Below are 16215 nucleotides of genomic sequence, written 5' to 3' on the forward strand. Positions count from 1 at the left end.
TTACATTTAGGTGAATTGACCTTGTGAGCAAAACATTTTTAAATAAACATATAATTAATCAGATTCAACATTTAATATGCTGCATTGGTCCTATTTTAACTACAAGGAGTTAAATGAGTTAAGCAAGTTCTAACTTCTTCAGTAAAGCTACCACCTTTCTGGCAACTTTTTATTTCTTTTTGTTTTTTACATTGCTGAATGAGAGCTTATAAAACATGATCAGCTTGTCATTTATGATGCCTCTCTTTGAATTAAAGGCTTGTGACCGATTACTGAGGACAGATCCCTATAAATGTTCACTTGTGTGTGATGAACGCTGAACATAAGCAGGAAAACCCTGAATTTTCCTCTTGTTAAAGATCATTATCCTGCATATTGAAGTTATTATAGACAAGAATAAAAAAAATGTACTTATGTTGCTGTCCTATTATCTATTATAAATCTCTAAATGATGTATGGAAAATGTCCATAGCATTTGTTGTGGTGGGGCTACATCGTCATCCACTGTGGGATGCTGCTGACACGTGCTCAGGCATTGATGGGGTTGATCCGTACCTCTTAGACTGATCTTGCTGCCTTTTGTCATGTAGTTCTGCAAAAACAAATTAAAGTGACAGAGATTAAAGATGAACTAAACGGGGTTGCCTATACACAGTTTTACCAGGTCAGTGTCTGTCTATTGTTTTGTAATATGAGGCTTAAAATGGATTCAATGGGCGCATTCAGCGGGAGCATTTTGTACCCCACCCACCATCAACAAATTAAATTTACCCCTCACAATATATTTGGATCATTCATTCACACTAACACACACATGCCCTGCAATCTCATAATCCCACACCAGATTGAGAACACCTTTAAGATACGATGTGATTATGATTAGGGATTATGATTAAATTATGACAGTGACAGATTAGACAGGAGTAATATGTGTTTGTGTGTGGAGGGGAGGTATGGTGGAGTCAAAGCTGACATTTTCTAGAAAAGAGCAAATGGATTTGCAAAGTTTCTTAACGTGCAGGTCATCTTACCTCCTCTGCAAAACAGTGGTAGGGAAAATAGAAGGGATTTGGATTGGGATGTAAACCAATGAGTATTAGTTTTAGTGATGTTAATGGATTCACCTGTGGACGTATTATTGGTCTGTCAGCCTGTGAGTTGTTCCACCGCTTTGGTGTGGAGTGACATATTGCAATAAGTACAAGATGATGTGATAAATCTTTGCTGACATTCAAGAGTGTATCTGAGTAACTTATTTTATGTACCATTTTACACAATACCCCATAGCTAAAGCTGAAAGAAAGCTGATTCATTTATTTGGTCTTACTGTTAGAATTGCACAAAAAGCCTGAAAAAAATCAAAACACTTGGCAGAGATGCAAAGAAACAGCTGATGAAGTTTCTGACCTACATCATTTTAAAGTGAAAAATAGGGCCCTGTCTGTGGGAGTACGTCCACTGAGGACCCTTCTGATTTACTTTGCTTAGTATTCTAGTTTATAATTAACTATCTAGTTAACATACATCACACTGAGGTGCGTTTAATGGTTAGGAGCAATTACAGAACATTAGCATTTCTAATTAGCATATACACACACACACACATACATATTATATATATATATATATAAATATATATAAAATGCATGTTTGTGTGTGTGCGCACACCTCAGCAGACTGCAGACTACCTTTGCATGTTCCTTCACGTTGTTGCTATCCACTCCGCTGCTGTAAAAATATAGCTAAAAACCGTTTAAGGGAGTGACATGTTGAATGAATCCATAATAAAGATGTCAATCAAACTGCTATAATTTTTATGAAAGTTGTTTCTGATGGTGAAAAACTTCTATGACCGTCTTTCAACCAACAAGAGGTTTGACTCACCTGTCAGGATTCACCAGTCTTTTACTTTTTGTGCTAATTTTTTAGTTTTAGTCAGTTTGCTTCTCTTAAGCTTTCTTTTATAATAATTTCAACTATTAATCCCTTTCATAATCAACTACTGCATCAACCTAAAGAAGAAGTGGAAGAATGGAGATGTCAAAGCTGGCTAGAGACAAGGATAAAACACAGGAGAAAACAGACAAAACAGGCTTTCTGATGGTAAAACGTGGAAATTATGTAGGCTTCAGTTTCAGGAAGACTTCATATTTGTTTTTACATTCGTACTGAAGTGAAACTTAGTCTCATCATCAATTTGCACACAAAAAAAACAAAAAAAAGTAATCTTTAACATTAAAATATTCAGTCAACACTGGGTCCTTGGCAGGTATTTTATTTCATATATAGACGCTTTTTCTGTAATCAAATGTGAGTGCAATCAAACAACAGCAATACAAACATTACCAATGCAGTCTGAGAACCAGGAACAGGGTTAAAACAGGAAGTTCACTCACTCTACACAGCGAGCAGCTAGTAACCTCATGGACAACATTTAAAAAAGAAAACCTTTTCTCTGTCAGGACAGTCTGCTGTCACGTGCACCTCCAGCTGCAATGTTATTGAGGTTTACACTCTTCATACAGGAAGTCCAACCAGTGATACAACGACCATTGCCCCTACCCCCCCCACCCCACCCAACCCACCACCCCAAAGCCATGAGTCCAAACTTGCACTTGGCTCTTCAGTGACGACCCCTCCCCCCTCCCCATCATGATTATCATCATTATCATCCAAATAGAATCAACAAAAATAAAAACCAAAATCATTTCCACTTCTCACACAGCAGGAGCCAATCAAGAGTCCAGAGGTCCTCCAGGTTCAGTCAGGCTCAACCAATGGCTGTCCATCCAGAATGATTTAGAAAACCACATAGCTGTACATGTAGAACCAAAGTCCTCATGCAGTGCCCTGCGAAGGTGGCACATCACATACGTGCACAGGTGGAAGTGGGGGTGGGTATTTATGGTTTTGTGTCTGTGTGTGGAAGAGTGTTTGTGTGTGTGTGTGCATTAAAGAGGGAAGAAGCAAGGGTGTTAGGCAATTATCAGATCCAGGAGCAAAAAAAAAAAAGTCTAGGAGAAGAAGAATTACATATAAAGTCTTTATCACCATATGTGTCCTCTTGGCCCTCATTTTAACACTCACACACACAAACCCTCTCACACACGCAAACCCATGCGCACAATAGGTCCTCATGTCATTGTGAAGTCATGTGTTCAATGTCAACATTCAAGAAAAGAAAAGAAAATAAGAAAAGAAAAAACACCTCAATGGTAAAAGCCATCTCTACCATCACAATGCTTCAGTTCATAAAATCTTTACATTTCTGAGAAGTGATTCAGCTTTTCCTCCGGGTTTAAAGCAGTATGCGTGTGTTTACTTGTTGAAGTCTTTTGTCCCACTGCCGAGAGCACACACACACATATGCACAACCAACATACGCACACTCACGCACTCCAGCATACATCACATGTCCTCTTTTAGTGGAGAAAGACATGGCGCAATGGAGAGACACTCCTCCTCCGGGTGGATGCACGAATCACCAGGAGGAGACTGAGGGTTGTTGCCACGGTTACCAGGGGTCATCCAGCTCACCAGCACTCTAGAGGGATAAAGGGACATTGATAGAGATGTGGGTTAGCTGTGATGTTGCTGAAACTTTTGTTACACGCAATCAGTTACTTTTAGTTTAAACCTCACTCTTTTCAATCTACTCATATTGTGTTGATGCCATTGGAAGGTGATGTTCCTTCTGCCCAGCCTGTTTGCTCACAAAACCAGAACCTCTGATGACTCACCTTGCAGAGAATCATGAGGCCAACTGTCAGACTGAAAAAGGGGAGGATTGGAGAGAAAAGAGTCCCTAATATACATGCAGCTTTCCTCTTGCTCCTCTCTGCCAGCTCACACAATGCAGCAGCAAGCATTTATGTTGAGCATTCACACACAAGAGCTGATATTGTTTTAAGGGGGACAACTGATAAGTCTACAATTGAGCTGCCAGCAGACAGAGCAGAGGTGGGAAGGTGAGGGGTTCATACTGTACTTGAACTGTTGCTAGAAAACTTCACAGGCTATAGAGATACACCACATTGGATGGATGGCCCTGTAACAAATGTCACCATATTAATCATCCACTGATTATCATAAAATCGATTTCAATATTTTTTTTCAGCTTTTTAATATCCTTCTATCCCTGATGACAGGACTGAAGGATAAGAAATACAGCAATACAGTGTATGGTGTAAAATACTCATACAATTGACACAAATCATTGCATTGTACCTCAAATCTCATTTATTTGTCACTTGTAGGACTGATTTGACCCAAATAACCACATACAAATGCAACTCATACATACACATGCGTGCGCACACACATACACACAGTTTATCATAACCTCACCTCTTATTATTAAGTGCTTTAGATTTTGAAAAGATAAGTGCAGAGCACGCATTACAAGAGTCACTGAGTAAAAGGCTGGTTCATACAATAGCTATAGCTGCTTTTAAAGAAGAGTAAGCACTAGAAGTCAAGCGGCCAGTTTCAATCAGAGCTTGATGAGGAGATTTAAAATTGTGTTGTTCTGAGCAGGTGTGGTCATGACCTAAGAGGAGTGAAATATGCTTTATATGGGCTTTTATTAAACTCAGCCACAGCTTATACCATCAGCTTTGGGATATGCATTCAGCAGCATCCGCTCCATGTGTAGCTGTACAGATTCTAAACATGGTGATCAAGCCTTGACTAAGTATCACTGCTTAAATGTTGACAGCGCAGTTTGATAGCATGACTTCAGCAGTGTAATCTCAAATAGAGATCTACATTTTGATCAATAGTGGCTTGTGAACAATGGAGGGATTTCCACAGCTGTCTTTCACAGGAATGCCAGCATGTCAACATATTAGAAACAAAAATACTGCATAGTAATATAGTTATGCAGAACCGCTACATATTAAACATCTGGATGTTTATATTCAAGAGTTTATATCAACTGGAGGTATGTTTACGGGGGAGAAAATCATTAAGCAAAGAACATTTTAGCTTTTTTTCTTCAATTAGATCAGAAGGCAAAACAAAACAAGTTGTTTGGTTCAGCTTTACTTAGCTTAACTTTCATCTGTTCATATACTTTGGCAGAACTGCCAACTTTTACTTCATTTTTCATCCATCCAATTATTTAATTTGTTTTGTTTATTGGAGTATTAGAACTTTGTTTGGCTCCAGGCTTAACTGACACTTTGACATCCACCTCAATAGCAAGATCCAGGAACATATTCTACTATTTATAGGAGTTTTTCCACTAAAGTGATTCCAGTGTAGGTTCAAAGGAAGTGCCTAACTCAAAAACTGTTTTTTCTTTGACTGCTTAAGCGCTGACTTCAGCCCTGAAAAAGCTGATGCTACAGCAGCAAAGAAGAGCTCACGAGAGGCTGAGGATGGGTTTATGTATGTAGATCAACAAAATAGACTGAAATATTGTGATTACAATGTTTACTAATCCTGAGCCGGTGTTAGGTCTAGTCTGTCTCATTCAAACAGAACAATAAACAGAAGAGCTTCATGAGCTCAGAATTGCCAAAAGAGCCACACAGGGCATATTTCATCATTTCTGTTTTCAGCAAAATGTTTAAAATGTATTTGCAGCTACATTTACAAACATAAACATGGAGTTTTAAAGATATTGTTCCAAACAAAGTATATAAATCTCTTTTGTTGCAATATTCATATTCAGACGTGTTGAAAACAGCATTTATAAAATAATCTGGTAGAAGGAAGACTTAGGTTTGTAGGGAAAGTTAGACAAATAGTGTGATCTATTAAAATAAACTATGTCCCTGCACTGTGGTACAAGGAGAATTAGAAAATAATTTGGAAGAGATTTTAAGGTGCTGCACCACATAGCTCTGTAGCTGGCTGTGGAAAAGCAAAAATGAACCAGTTGGTGCCCCGAACTAGCACTGCAACCACTGTGGTTGAAAAGCAGTGTAGCAGTGTTTTTGAGGCCACTTTCTGAAGCACAATGCAGAAGCATTGATATTTTTCAGTACCCAGACTGTTTTAATCAACCCTACATCAGATAAATGAACTACCAGACCATAATCAAAAGAGAAAACTGGTCCGTTGTGCAGTTACTTAAACTCATGAAGACACATGTACATACATACATATATACATAAACGAGTGTGTTCTGGGTCCATAGATGGAGTAGGCCTGGAGACAGTGCAGTATGTTGCACAGCTGCAGTTCAGAGTGTCTCCACTCTTGTTCTTTGTCAGCTCGTCCACTGTAAGCAGGTGTGGGGTGAGGCTAGCAGCCGAGAGAAGGAAGGCGAGGGGGGGGGGGTCAGCCATTAGCAAATACAGGAGCATGTAGACTATGGAGTGTCTGGTCCACATTGGCTTCACCAACCATTTCTATATGTGATAATCAATGGTTATTAAATCTTTTTTTTATTGTAAAAGCCACTGACAAATCAAGAATTCAAGCCAAGGTGGGGGGGGGCGAAAAAAAAAAAAAGAAAGAAGAAAAGATAAGAGTCCTGATTACGTGAAGGATATGATAGAGTATGAGTCTTAAAGACAGAATTTGAATACACACAAAAGCCATTTTTTGTTTTTACTGAATTGTCAAAAACCATAATGGCAAGTAATGGCCAGTGTGTCAACTCAAGTTCTGTGAAAAGAAAAAGAGGAGGAGAGGTCATAGCACTCCGACATAGCTCGGGGTAGGATGGATCACAGGGTGGGTGTGTGCTTATTCAGAGGAGATATCAGACCCAGAGGCAGGCGCATCTGGGCTGGCCTTCGGTTCTGCAGTAGTGGGTAAGGACAGGGGGGATGGGGGAGAGGGAGGGGAGGTGGGCTGCTCCTCCTGGTCATCGTCGTCACCGGTTCTCTGGCTCTCCTCTGCTACCTCCACCTCGACAGCACTCTCCCCATGCAGGCGGTAAGCAGCCAGGGAGTCCTCTAGCACCGCTCGGTACTGCCCCCGGTGGTGCAGGCGGAACTGCCGCAGAGCCTCCAACAGATGAGCTGCCGTGCTGCCACCTCCCTCCTCACTCTCCTCCTCCTCCTCCTCCTCATCTCCCCCCGCACAGGCCTGAGGTGACACGCCAGGGTCAGACTCTGCAGACAGGCTCCATGTTCAAACACACGAGCACACATCCAACAAGCAGCCGCACATTAAGTTCACTGCCACACTAATATCTACCACAGAGTACCGTGACCATGTCACAGGCATTCTTACACCACTCAGACGGGCCCATACAAATGCTACCTTTGATCCTATGACAAACTACCCTTTGTGATACATGTTGTGTTGTGTGAGGGTAGAAGTTGCTCTGTACCCTCACAGTCCTGAGAAAACCCCCTGCAAGTAAGCACTCAACTATCATCATTTTGACGCAGTGCTCCTGTAAATTTTCACATAAATACTCATATTCACTTTTCATCCTTCCAGGTCGTTTAAGACCCAATACTGATCTGTTCTTCAGAATTAAGAAATATATACAAAACACCTACAGACTTTATTACCATTTATAAAATGCTGGATGTCAGATTACCTCCCTCCTATAGTTCCTAATGAATTTTCAGAATCCGAAGATGACGTAAAAATTTTGTTTAATTCTTTATGTGTAACTGTAACGCTTTCGGAAGCAAGATCAATAGTAAAAGTTTAAATTAATTTCAATAGCGTCCAAGCAAATATGTCTAAACATTGAAGCATTTATGTTTTTATCTGTCTGCTCTTAAAAAAATTGTATAATTTGAATGACCTATATTAAAAATCTGACTGAAAACAGGTAATTTCATAATTCAAAATTACCTCTCAAGGGTAAAATTTGCTATGTTCTGACAACCAAATCTATAAATTAACACAAAACTGGCAAAAAGGCTTCCAAGACAGGGTCAGTAATAAAATCCATCACAAGTGCAAATCTTTTGTAAGTGCCTTAACGTCTTGAGGCAATTTAATAAGTGTATTAAGCCCCCACGTCCCCTGCTGTGTCTCCCCATGTTGCCTGCTTTTGCAAAACAAGTAGCAGTTTAACACTGCAAGAAGTGAGAGAGGCTATGTGTAATGTTCAATAACTGAAACTGGAAAATGACGTAGATAAAAAAAAAAAGATGAGTTTCACTTCACATTTCACCACACAGTTATGAGTTATTTTGTTAATGTATGCTTCTCTTAAATTTTTAATCTAGATGCATTGAAAATGACAGTCACTGTTAACGCATCTGAGCTCATTCGCTCGGCTGAACAGCCAATCAGCTATCGTTCTTTCTTACTGTCAGACCACAAGAACATTGACACTGAGTCCGGCAGTGCCGACGAAGATGGACGTTCACAGATGCTGCTGACAGCTGATTGACGCCGTAGTGTGTTGGCTCAGTAAATCTTAGCTACTCAGTTTATCAGCCACATGAACTAAATATCATCTATCATCAATCAATCATCAATCATCTTTTATCAGGTTTATTCAGCTGAATCATCGCTGGCAGCTTTCTGGTGGTGAAGAATCCAATTTGGACCCTTTACAAACCAAGTTCATGAAGCACTCTCTTAAATGGCTGGTCTAAAGTACAAGTACTCATTACTGAGGAGTTCACAGATGTCATACTTTAACTCCTGGCTGTGATGAACATGAAATTGACAGAGAATCAGTACATTACAAGATAAGACCGCTACACTGAACTTTTTTGAGCTTGACGAGATAATTATTTTTTGTTTATTTTCCACCCTCTTTCTCGTGTCTACTAAATTATCTTCTCTCACTTCCACGCACAAACAGATGTTCTTGTCAGGGTGAGTGTGTGTTTTTGAGGTCATGTTGAGGTAAGGTGAAAAGGTGGAAGAGGTGAGGGGTTTAGAAAGAGTTCAACTCACCCCTTCTTCTTCTCTGTGAGGATTCAGCCTGTTGTACACCGCCTCGATCACACTCCGTCTGCAAATATACAGTTTGCTGCTTAGAGCAACTCCAACTATAGAAGTCTCTGTTCATTCTAATAAAATAATGCTGACTAAGATTACGCTGGAGCTAAATATATTAGTTGAGAATCCTTGCATTAAAATACAACAGCATCTCTTTATTCATTCAGGCACTTAAAGTGTTGTAATGACTACTGGGGTCATTATTAGTAAATATGCAGATTATTTTCATATATAATCAACTGAAAACTGGAAAAATACTGATGAAAAAAGAACAGCGGGGGCAGAAGTTGATTCATAGCTAAATCTGACTTCTTTAAATAGCCTCTGCAACCGATCTGGATTAAAAAAAATCCCATCTGATAAGAAACAAAAAAGAAAAAGAAAGGAAAATAATTCTGACATTTTTGAGGCTTAAACTAGATTACGTTGTAGATTCTTCTTTTATGGTTTAAATTAAGATAAAATTCCTATTTAGAGGATCAATGGAATATCTGATTCAGTGCATTATAATATTCCTGATCCTCAAATAAACATAGTACTTTTGTAGTTTCTTTAAAGGACAGTTTAAAAGCACATTGTCATAAAACTGGCTTCTAGTAAATTGTATGATTTAAAAACTCCTGGGCAAAATTACATTGCTTTACATGTATTCTCATGATAATCCTGGTATATTTCATGTGTATTTAATTAATGAATAATAAATGCAGTTATTGTCATATTTACTTGCTGGCCAGGCCTCCACCAGGTGGAAGGTTGGGGATGTTCTCTGAGGCAATGCTCCTTAAGACAGACACCAGGTCAGGGACTCCAGCTTCCCCACAGTTTCCCAGAAGCTCTGTAAAGAAAGAAGAAAAATTATTTCCATTGAGGTTTGGAAATCACCAATAATAATCAGGGGGGGGGGGGGGGGGGGGGGGGGGAAGCATCAGATATGGCTTCTTGAATGCAAATGCAGGACCTTGTAGCAGGCCGAGTTTAAATAATTATAATATAAGAATAATTAGGACGCACCCATTGATTAGCTGCTAGATTAAAAAATGATAGTCATGTGTATATATATATATATATATATATATATATATATATTTTTTTTTTTTTTTTTAAGAAAAATGGAAAATGATTAAGGACCTCTAATCTGGTACAGCAAACAGAATATACTGTAATTTTTTCAACAAATATCTCTATTTAATGTGATTATAGTTCTTAAAAAATAACCAGAATTAGCAGACCAGATCTTTAATGACAATACTGAGTGACAGTTTATGTATGAAGGTGTATGATTTGTTTAAAATGCTGACCTTCAACACGAGTTTCTAGGTATTTATCCAACTCTTCTTCCTTCTTCACGGCCTCCTCAGAGATCTTGGGAGCTCCAGGTAAACACACCAACACCACGCTCATATTGTCCCTGCTCCCCTGCAGATAGACAACACAGACAGACCACAATTCAACTGATGTACTATAAAAAAAAAAAAAACACTATGCAACTGCATTCAAAAAATAACTGACGACTGGGTGTGATTTTTTTTCTTCTAAATTAAGGTTTAAAGTTAGTCTACTTTTTGACAGCTTTAAAATTTGAGACTTTTTCCCCCCCATATAATAAAGACAACGTTCACTGCTCAGAAACTATTGTGTGAAAAAGTAATGGCTCTCTTAAGCTGTTAGCCATGTTTTTCCACCGAGTAGGTCTTTAATTTGTCTGTGCCTGTGGGTGTTACAATATAGTCTAGGGCGGTGTACCTAATCCAATCTTTCAGCTGCGTATTTGGCATTTCATGGGTTATGAAAAGATAATCGGGTAAATGGTTGTAATGTTCTTGTTTTGTCTTGTTTTTATAAATCCAGCGCATCCCTTTTCTTCACAGTGGCACTTTCTTGCCCCTCCCTAAAAGCCTAAACTCCATCACTGCCAGGCAGTGGCACGTTTTAAGTTGTTCACACTAAGGTAATGACTAAAATTAAGCTGGTAACACTACCTGTCAGGAGACACTTTGATTTAAAGGAGTCAAGTAACAACCACAAACAAGTTGAATACCCAAAGTTAAGGCGTAATCATGTCAAATTTTTGGACATGACCAAGCAGCCCTACTATAGTCTGCCATTCTGCTATTGGTTTTACATTGTTCCAAAAGAGGCATGGGTGTCTGGTTATAAGTTATACCAGTTTTTAATGTTATGATGGTTTCATACCCCCAAAATTTTCCCATCAATGTTTCTGATATGAGCTATTTTTATAACTCATCAAAGCCTGAGGGTGTAACACTCTCCTCCCACGTCCTGTTGAAATTAACAGAATAAATATCAAACCAAGAAGACTTTCATTCTTAGTTGTTGTACCAGTAGTAGTGGTAATATGTGTTTTTACTTAAAAATAAATAAATGATTAATGTATATTTATTAATATTCCAAATAGTCCACACTGTGTTGAAATAAATGTTTGCATTTAATGGACAAAAGTTGTTTTTCCTTCAAGATAAATGTATCAGTGATATTTTTGCTGATATTATACAAATATATTTTTTATTTTTGTTTACAGAATCTCCTAAAGGGCTCTGAAATTTGTAGAGATTTGTGGTCAAGTTTTAACAATGACAAAGAAAGTTTGGACTCAGGTTGTTTGTTAGGCCCTAAGAATATGCACAACGAGCTGAGCCATTTTTTATCATTCCACAGGGTGTAGATGAAGATGGTAGTAGATAATAATAAAAAAAAGCTCTTCTTTATGAAACACAACACGCTGAAACAAACTATCGGTAAACCTTTACTGGAAAATCATTTCAATTTATAAAGTACTGGATTTTTCTTCTTAAATCTTTGGGCTATCAGCTATTATTGTCACTACTGAGAGCTTGCTCAAGCAGGAAATATCGGGTTTCCTTCTGTGCAAAGTGCCCTGAAATAATGCAAATTAGTGCTATGTAAACAAAACTAAAATGAAATATTCCACTAGAAATAATTTTCTGGATTAATGGGCCAATCATTTACTGAGGGAGGAGCAGGCCATCAGTTTGATCTCCACGTCAAAGTGTGCTTTAGCAACACACCCTACATTGCAATATGTGTGCTCCCTAATGTCTGATTTGAGTTTGTGTACAATAGAAAAAAATATGTTGCATATATGTAAAGAAAAGTGCTGGATAAGTGCGTAAATGACACCATTAAAAACACATTGTAAAGTACTTTCAATTGCATAGCCAAGGTAAAAAAAAACACACTATAAAAGTGCAATTCACTTTATAATGAGGACTGTCTACAGAGTTAGACCACAAGGTTCTTGTGATTTCCCTAAAATATATAGTAAGCTCAAAATTTTTATTTGATGAGCTAGTATCTAAATACTTAAATGACTTTTCAGCTGATTCATCAGCTATTTACTTTAGCTCTTAATGCTAAATATATATCCTACCTGCTAGCATCACGTTTGTTACCTGCTCAGTCTCCACTGTACAACACTGGACATAATTGTTGTTTTATAAGATGTACGGAGAGAAAACAGAGCCCTCTCCTCCAATCTGTCACCTTGTCATTACCTTGTAAGAGTCACTGTGGTCACAGTTACCTTCTGTAAGCATACAGTGTCACATTCATTACAAATGGCAGTGGCAGCAGAGGAGATTTATGGTCGCGTGTGGCTGTTACTTGAGATTACCCATCCAGTAAGGTAAAAATAACTTCTCTGATGTGTGCTCACTGTTTTCTTTCGTTCTTTTTTTTTTTTTTTTTAGCACACAGCAGAGAAAATAGGTGATGCCAGGGTGACAAAAGTCTAAGATGTGGACCTGTGAATGATGTCAGAATGATTCTTGTTTCATTTAAATGGACTGCTAAGAAAGCCACTGGAAAAGATGTTAAGTTTTTTAAAACAAATGTAGGACTTTACACATTACACTGTCAAGCAGTTACGCATTTGATAGATTTATATTTTGTCAATACATAATATCAGGAAGTAAAATACAGACAGCTTTGTCTGCTTACCTTGTGAAGACAGGTGTCCACCACTGAGTTACAGACTTTCTCCAGGTCATCACAAACCAGCAGTCGTGAGCGGACAAACTCGCACAGCTCCTCGTTGGACATGACGTCCCAGATTCCATCACATGCCAGCACTACAAACTCATCTCCTTCGGCCACCCGCTCCAACACGCACACCTCAGGCTCAGGGCTCACCAGCTGCTCTGTGGGGCCCTTACCATCCACACATTTGTAGTCGTAGTCCCCCAAGGCCCGGGACACGGCCAGTGATCCATTTACCCTTTGGATCATAACTGAGCCGCCAGCATTCTGGATGCGCTCCTTTTCACGTGGGTTACAGGGTTTGTGGTCCTGTGTGGAGAAGCCCACCTTGCTGTCTCGACTCAGCACGGCCCGCGAGTCACCGCAGTTAATGAAGTAGAGGTGCGTCGGGCTGAGCAACACGCACACAGCTGTTGATCCACTGCGGTCCAGACCCTGACGCAGGTCAGAGAAGTTGCGCATGTACTCATCAATGTTCAGGAAGCCCGAGCGGATGCCATCCTTCACCCCCTCCACGGAGCCTGGTCCTGCACCAAATTCAGCACCTCCTGACAAGATGTGTTCCAGCAGGTGGCCAGAACAGTAGTTGGCCACCCGGGACCCGGCATGGCCATCGTAGACAGCAAAGAAGGACCAGTCAGTGAGTCCATGGGGAAGGCCCACCACAGCTGTGTGGGCATCCTCCATTTCCACTCGCCAGCCCTGCATGGAGCTCAGGCCATAGCGTAGCCCATTGCCTTCACCATGGGCACTGTGTTTCTCCGTCTTCGGCTTGTCCAGGAACGCACCCATTGCTGCCTATAGCTGAGGATTGAATGAGGAAAGAGGAGATAGAAGGCAACTTAAGTTTAGACGACAACGATAAAAACCTGAGTTTTGCTAAGTCAGCCAATTTCATTAAGCTGCACAAAAAAACAGACGTAGAATCCCAGCTGGACTGATAAAGTGGTTTTTTGTTAATCTGAGCCTTTTACACGTGAATTTGTGAATGATGACCACGAAGTAACAAACATGGAATATACTTTACCATTTCTACACTTTGAGCTAAGTTGAAAATAGGGTAATGCTACATTACATAGTAATATCAACATGACTGTCAACAAGATTTTTAATAATATACCGAATGCCGGTATTTATAGAACAATTTTTACAGTTTTGCCTCAACTTAAAGATATCAGCATTGCATTTGTAAATATCAAAGACTGAGCAATGAGTTGACTTTTCTCATCGGTTGTGTCTCCCGTCCCCAAATTGATTCAATTTCCAGGTCTGCCTTTGAGGTGAAATCAGATTTGTTTTTAGAAAATACATAAACGCAGACACATTCATAATAAGGAGGAGAATGCAGCAATTTCCCTCTGGGATTAATAAAATATTCATTCAATTTATTAACTAAATGTTCAAAGTTGTGCTCTCTGTCCAGTTGGATACAGTGATCTTGGGTCAATCTTACATTTATGTTAATCTGGACTAAATTCACCTATGGCCACAATTGCAAGCATGGCCCAAAAATTGGAAAAGACTGAGCAGCAAGTCTTCTATGGCTATAACTATAGCTGCCTTTAGAAACAGTTTTCTTATTTATACATTCATTTGCCTTTTCTGTGTGTATCAGTTTGTTGATGAGGGACTTCGACTTCTTCCACACAATGTGAGATTTATGAAATATACAGTAATAAACATGACTGAAATGACAAAAACCTGAAAACTAGCAGACACCGTTATGTAACTCTGCAACAGATCCAAACTATGTGTTAAGCCTGCAAAAATGAAGGGGAAGATGTCTGTTAGATTCTTCTGAGAAAACAACAGACTGATCAAAGACAGAGAACCGGAGATGAGAAACATATTTCCAGTGGTGCTAAAAAATCTTTCCTGGTGTGTGTTGAAAAGAAAAATATATAGTGGTTCTAGTGGCTCTTTATTATTGCTGGCTTTTCAACAGTGTAATACTTCATTAATAAAACACAGTTATACACAACCAGTGTATGAAAAAATATCTAAATGTCATCTTGAAATAATGAGTTAAAGACATCAATATCTTGGGGGAACAAGCAGTGATTTCTCTGATTGATTAATTTTGATAATAAGCTCTTGTAAAGTTTGTTTACCTGTCAGCACAAATAGTGAGATGGCCTGCAGAACAAAAACTGGCTGCAGCAGAGCTAAGTTGGTCAAACTATTATTTATGCTCACAGGTGCCACTGTCTTTGTTCAGAAACAAACATTTATTGAGTATAAAGAATAGATTTAGATGTTAATACAGGAACTACTCATTTAACATAATGGCAGAACACATTGGAAAAAAAACTCAATAAACTTCACATATGACATCTGTACTATGAAGATTTGTAAGTAAAAAAAAAAAAAGAAAGACGATAAATCTACCTTTTATCCTTTTTTTTTTTAAATTTTCCTCTAGACTAGTGACAATATACTGGTGGAAGGAGCAGTGCATCTACAAGTATGTCTGACTGCAGCCAATGTCTGGATCTCCCCACTCCTCAAACAACCACTTTGAATAGATAGTGTAAATTGGCAGGGTTAGGGGTTAGTGGGTGTGGCTTCTAATGTAACAAAATAAACAACTTAAATGTGGGTGGAGATGGATGGCCTGGCTCCACTTTCCCACGAGTCGCAGTGAGAAACTACTCTAAAAACACTTGCTTGGTGCCACTGGGGCTAAATGTCAGACTGGCTTTGGAGGCTTCAACATGGCGTGTGCGTTGCATGTGCTGTCCTGAACTGCTGCGTCGCAGCTGCGTGTTTGTATTCCCACCAACCTTTCTGCTGCAGCTCAGTGACTGCCCATCACTGACAACTCATCATTTACAACACAGCACGTTTCTGTGAAAGGCAGAATTTTTTAAAGACCGTGGAAAACATAAAAGCTGCCCAGTTTTAACTTATTAAGTATATTTAGTTGCTGAAATGAACTGAAAATCCTTCATTATCATACTCAAACATCATAACAGCTAAAATTTATTTTTAATGGTTGTAACATATGGTATGCACACTATAAATATGGTGGAAGGTGTTTTGTTGCTGATATGAGGTTAATATGATTACCAATGAATTATTTTTACTGAGTTCTTTCCTGAATGATCACTTCTATAACTCACCTCATGCAGTAAAAACTGGCACTACACCCAAACTGTAGAAGGCACATAGCTACATCACTGATCGGCGTAGGTCTAATACAGCCTGTGTGAACAGTCTTATCAGCTAAGACATGACCAGAACTGAAAATAATCCAGTTCCAGACTAGCCAGTTTTCCTGTGTGAAGCCAGCGTTACGCACTTTATCTAAAGTAATCTGAA

At 39.1% G+C, this 16215-nt stretch overlaps 1 protein-coding gene across 2 annotated transcripts in view; it reads right to left on the reverse strand.

Annotated features, from left to right (window-relative positions):
• Positions 1–2259: 2259 nt before the first annotated feature.
• The window catches only part of ppm1bb (protein phosphatase, Mg2+/Mn2+ dependent, 1Bb), a 22474-nt gene continuing 8518 nt past the window's right edge, over positions 2260–16215 (reverse strand). The window contains exons 2-6 of one of the 2 annotated variants that reach the window (XM_041973785.1): positions 12856–13698; positions 10176–10293; positions 9601–9712; positions 8833–8890; positions 2260–3544 (exon numbers count right to left, since the gene is read on the reverse strand). In XM_041973785.1, the coding sequence (XP_041829719.1) occupies positions 3515–3544; positions 8833–8890; positions 9601–9712; positions 10176–10293; positions 12856–13686 (1149 nt within the window). In that variant the 5' untranslated portion in view covers positions 13687–13698 and the 3' untranslated portion in view covers positions 2260–3514. Of the gene's footprint in view, positions 3545–4216; positions 7045–8832; positions 8891–9600; positions 9713–10175; positions 10294–12855; positions 13699–16215 lie in introns of those variants that run through there. The other variant, XM_041973786.1, reaches the window with a different exon arrangement.

Source organism: Melanotaenia boesemani, chromosome 21 (assembly GCF_017639745.1).
Source record: "Melanotaenia boesemani isolate fMelBoe1 chromosome 21, fMelBoe1.pri, whole genome shotgun sequence".
NCBI classification, from domain to species: domain Eukaryota; kingdom Metazoa; phylum Chordata; class Actinopteri; order Atheriniformes; family Melanotaeniidae; genus Melanotaenia; species Melanotaenia boesemani.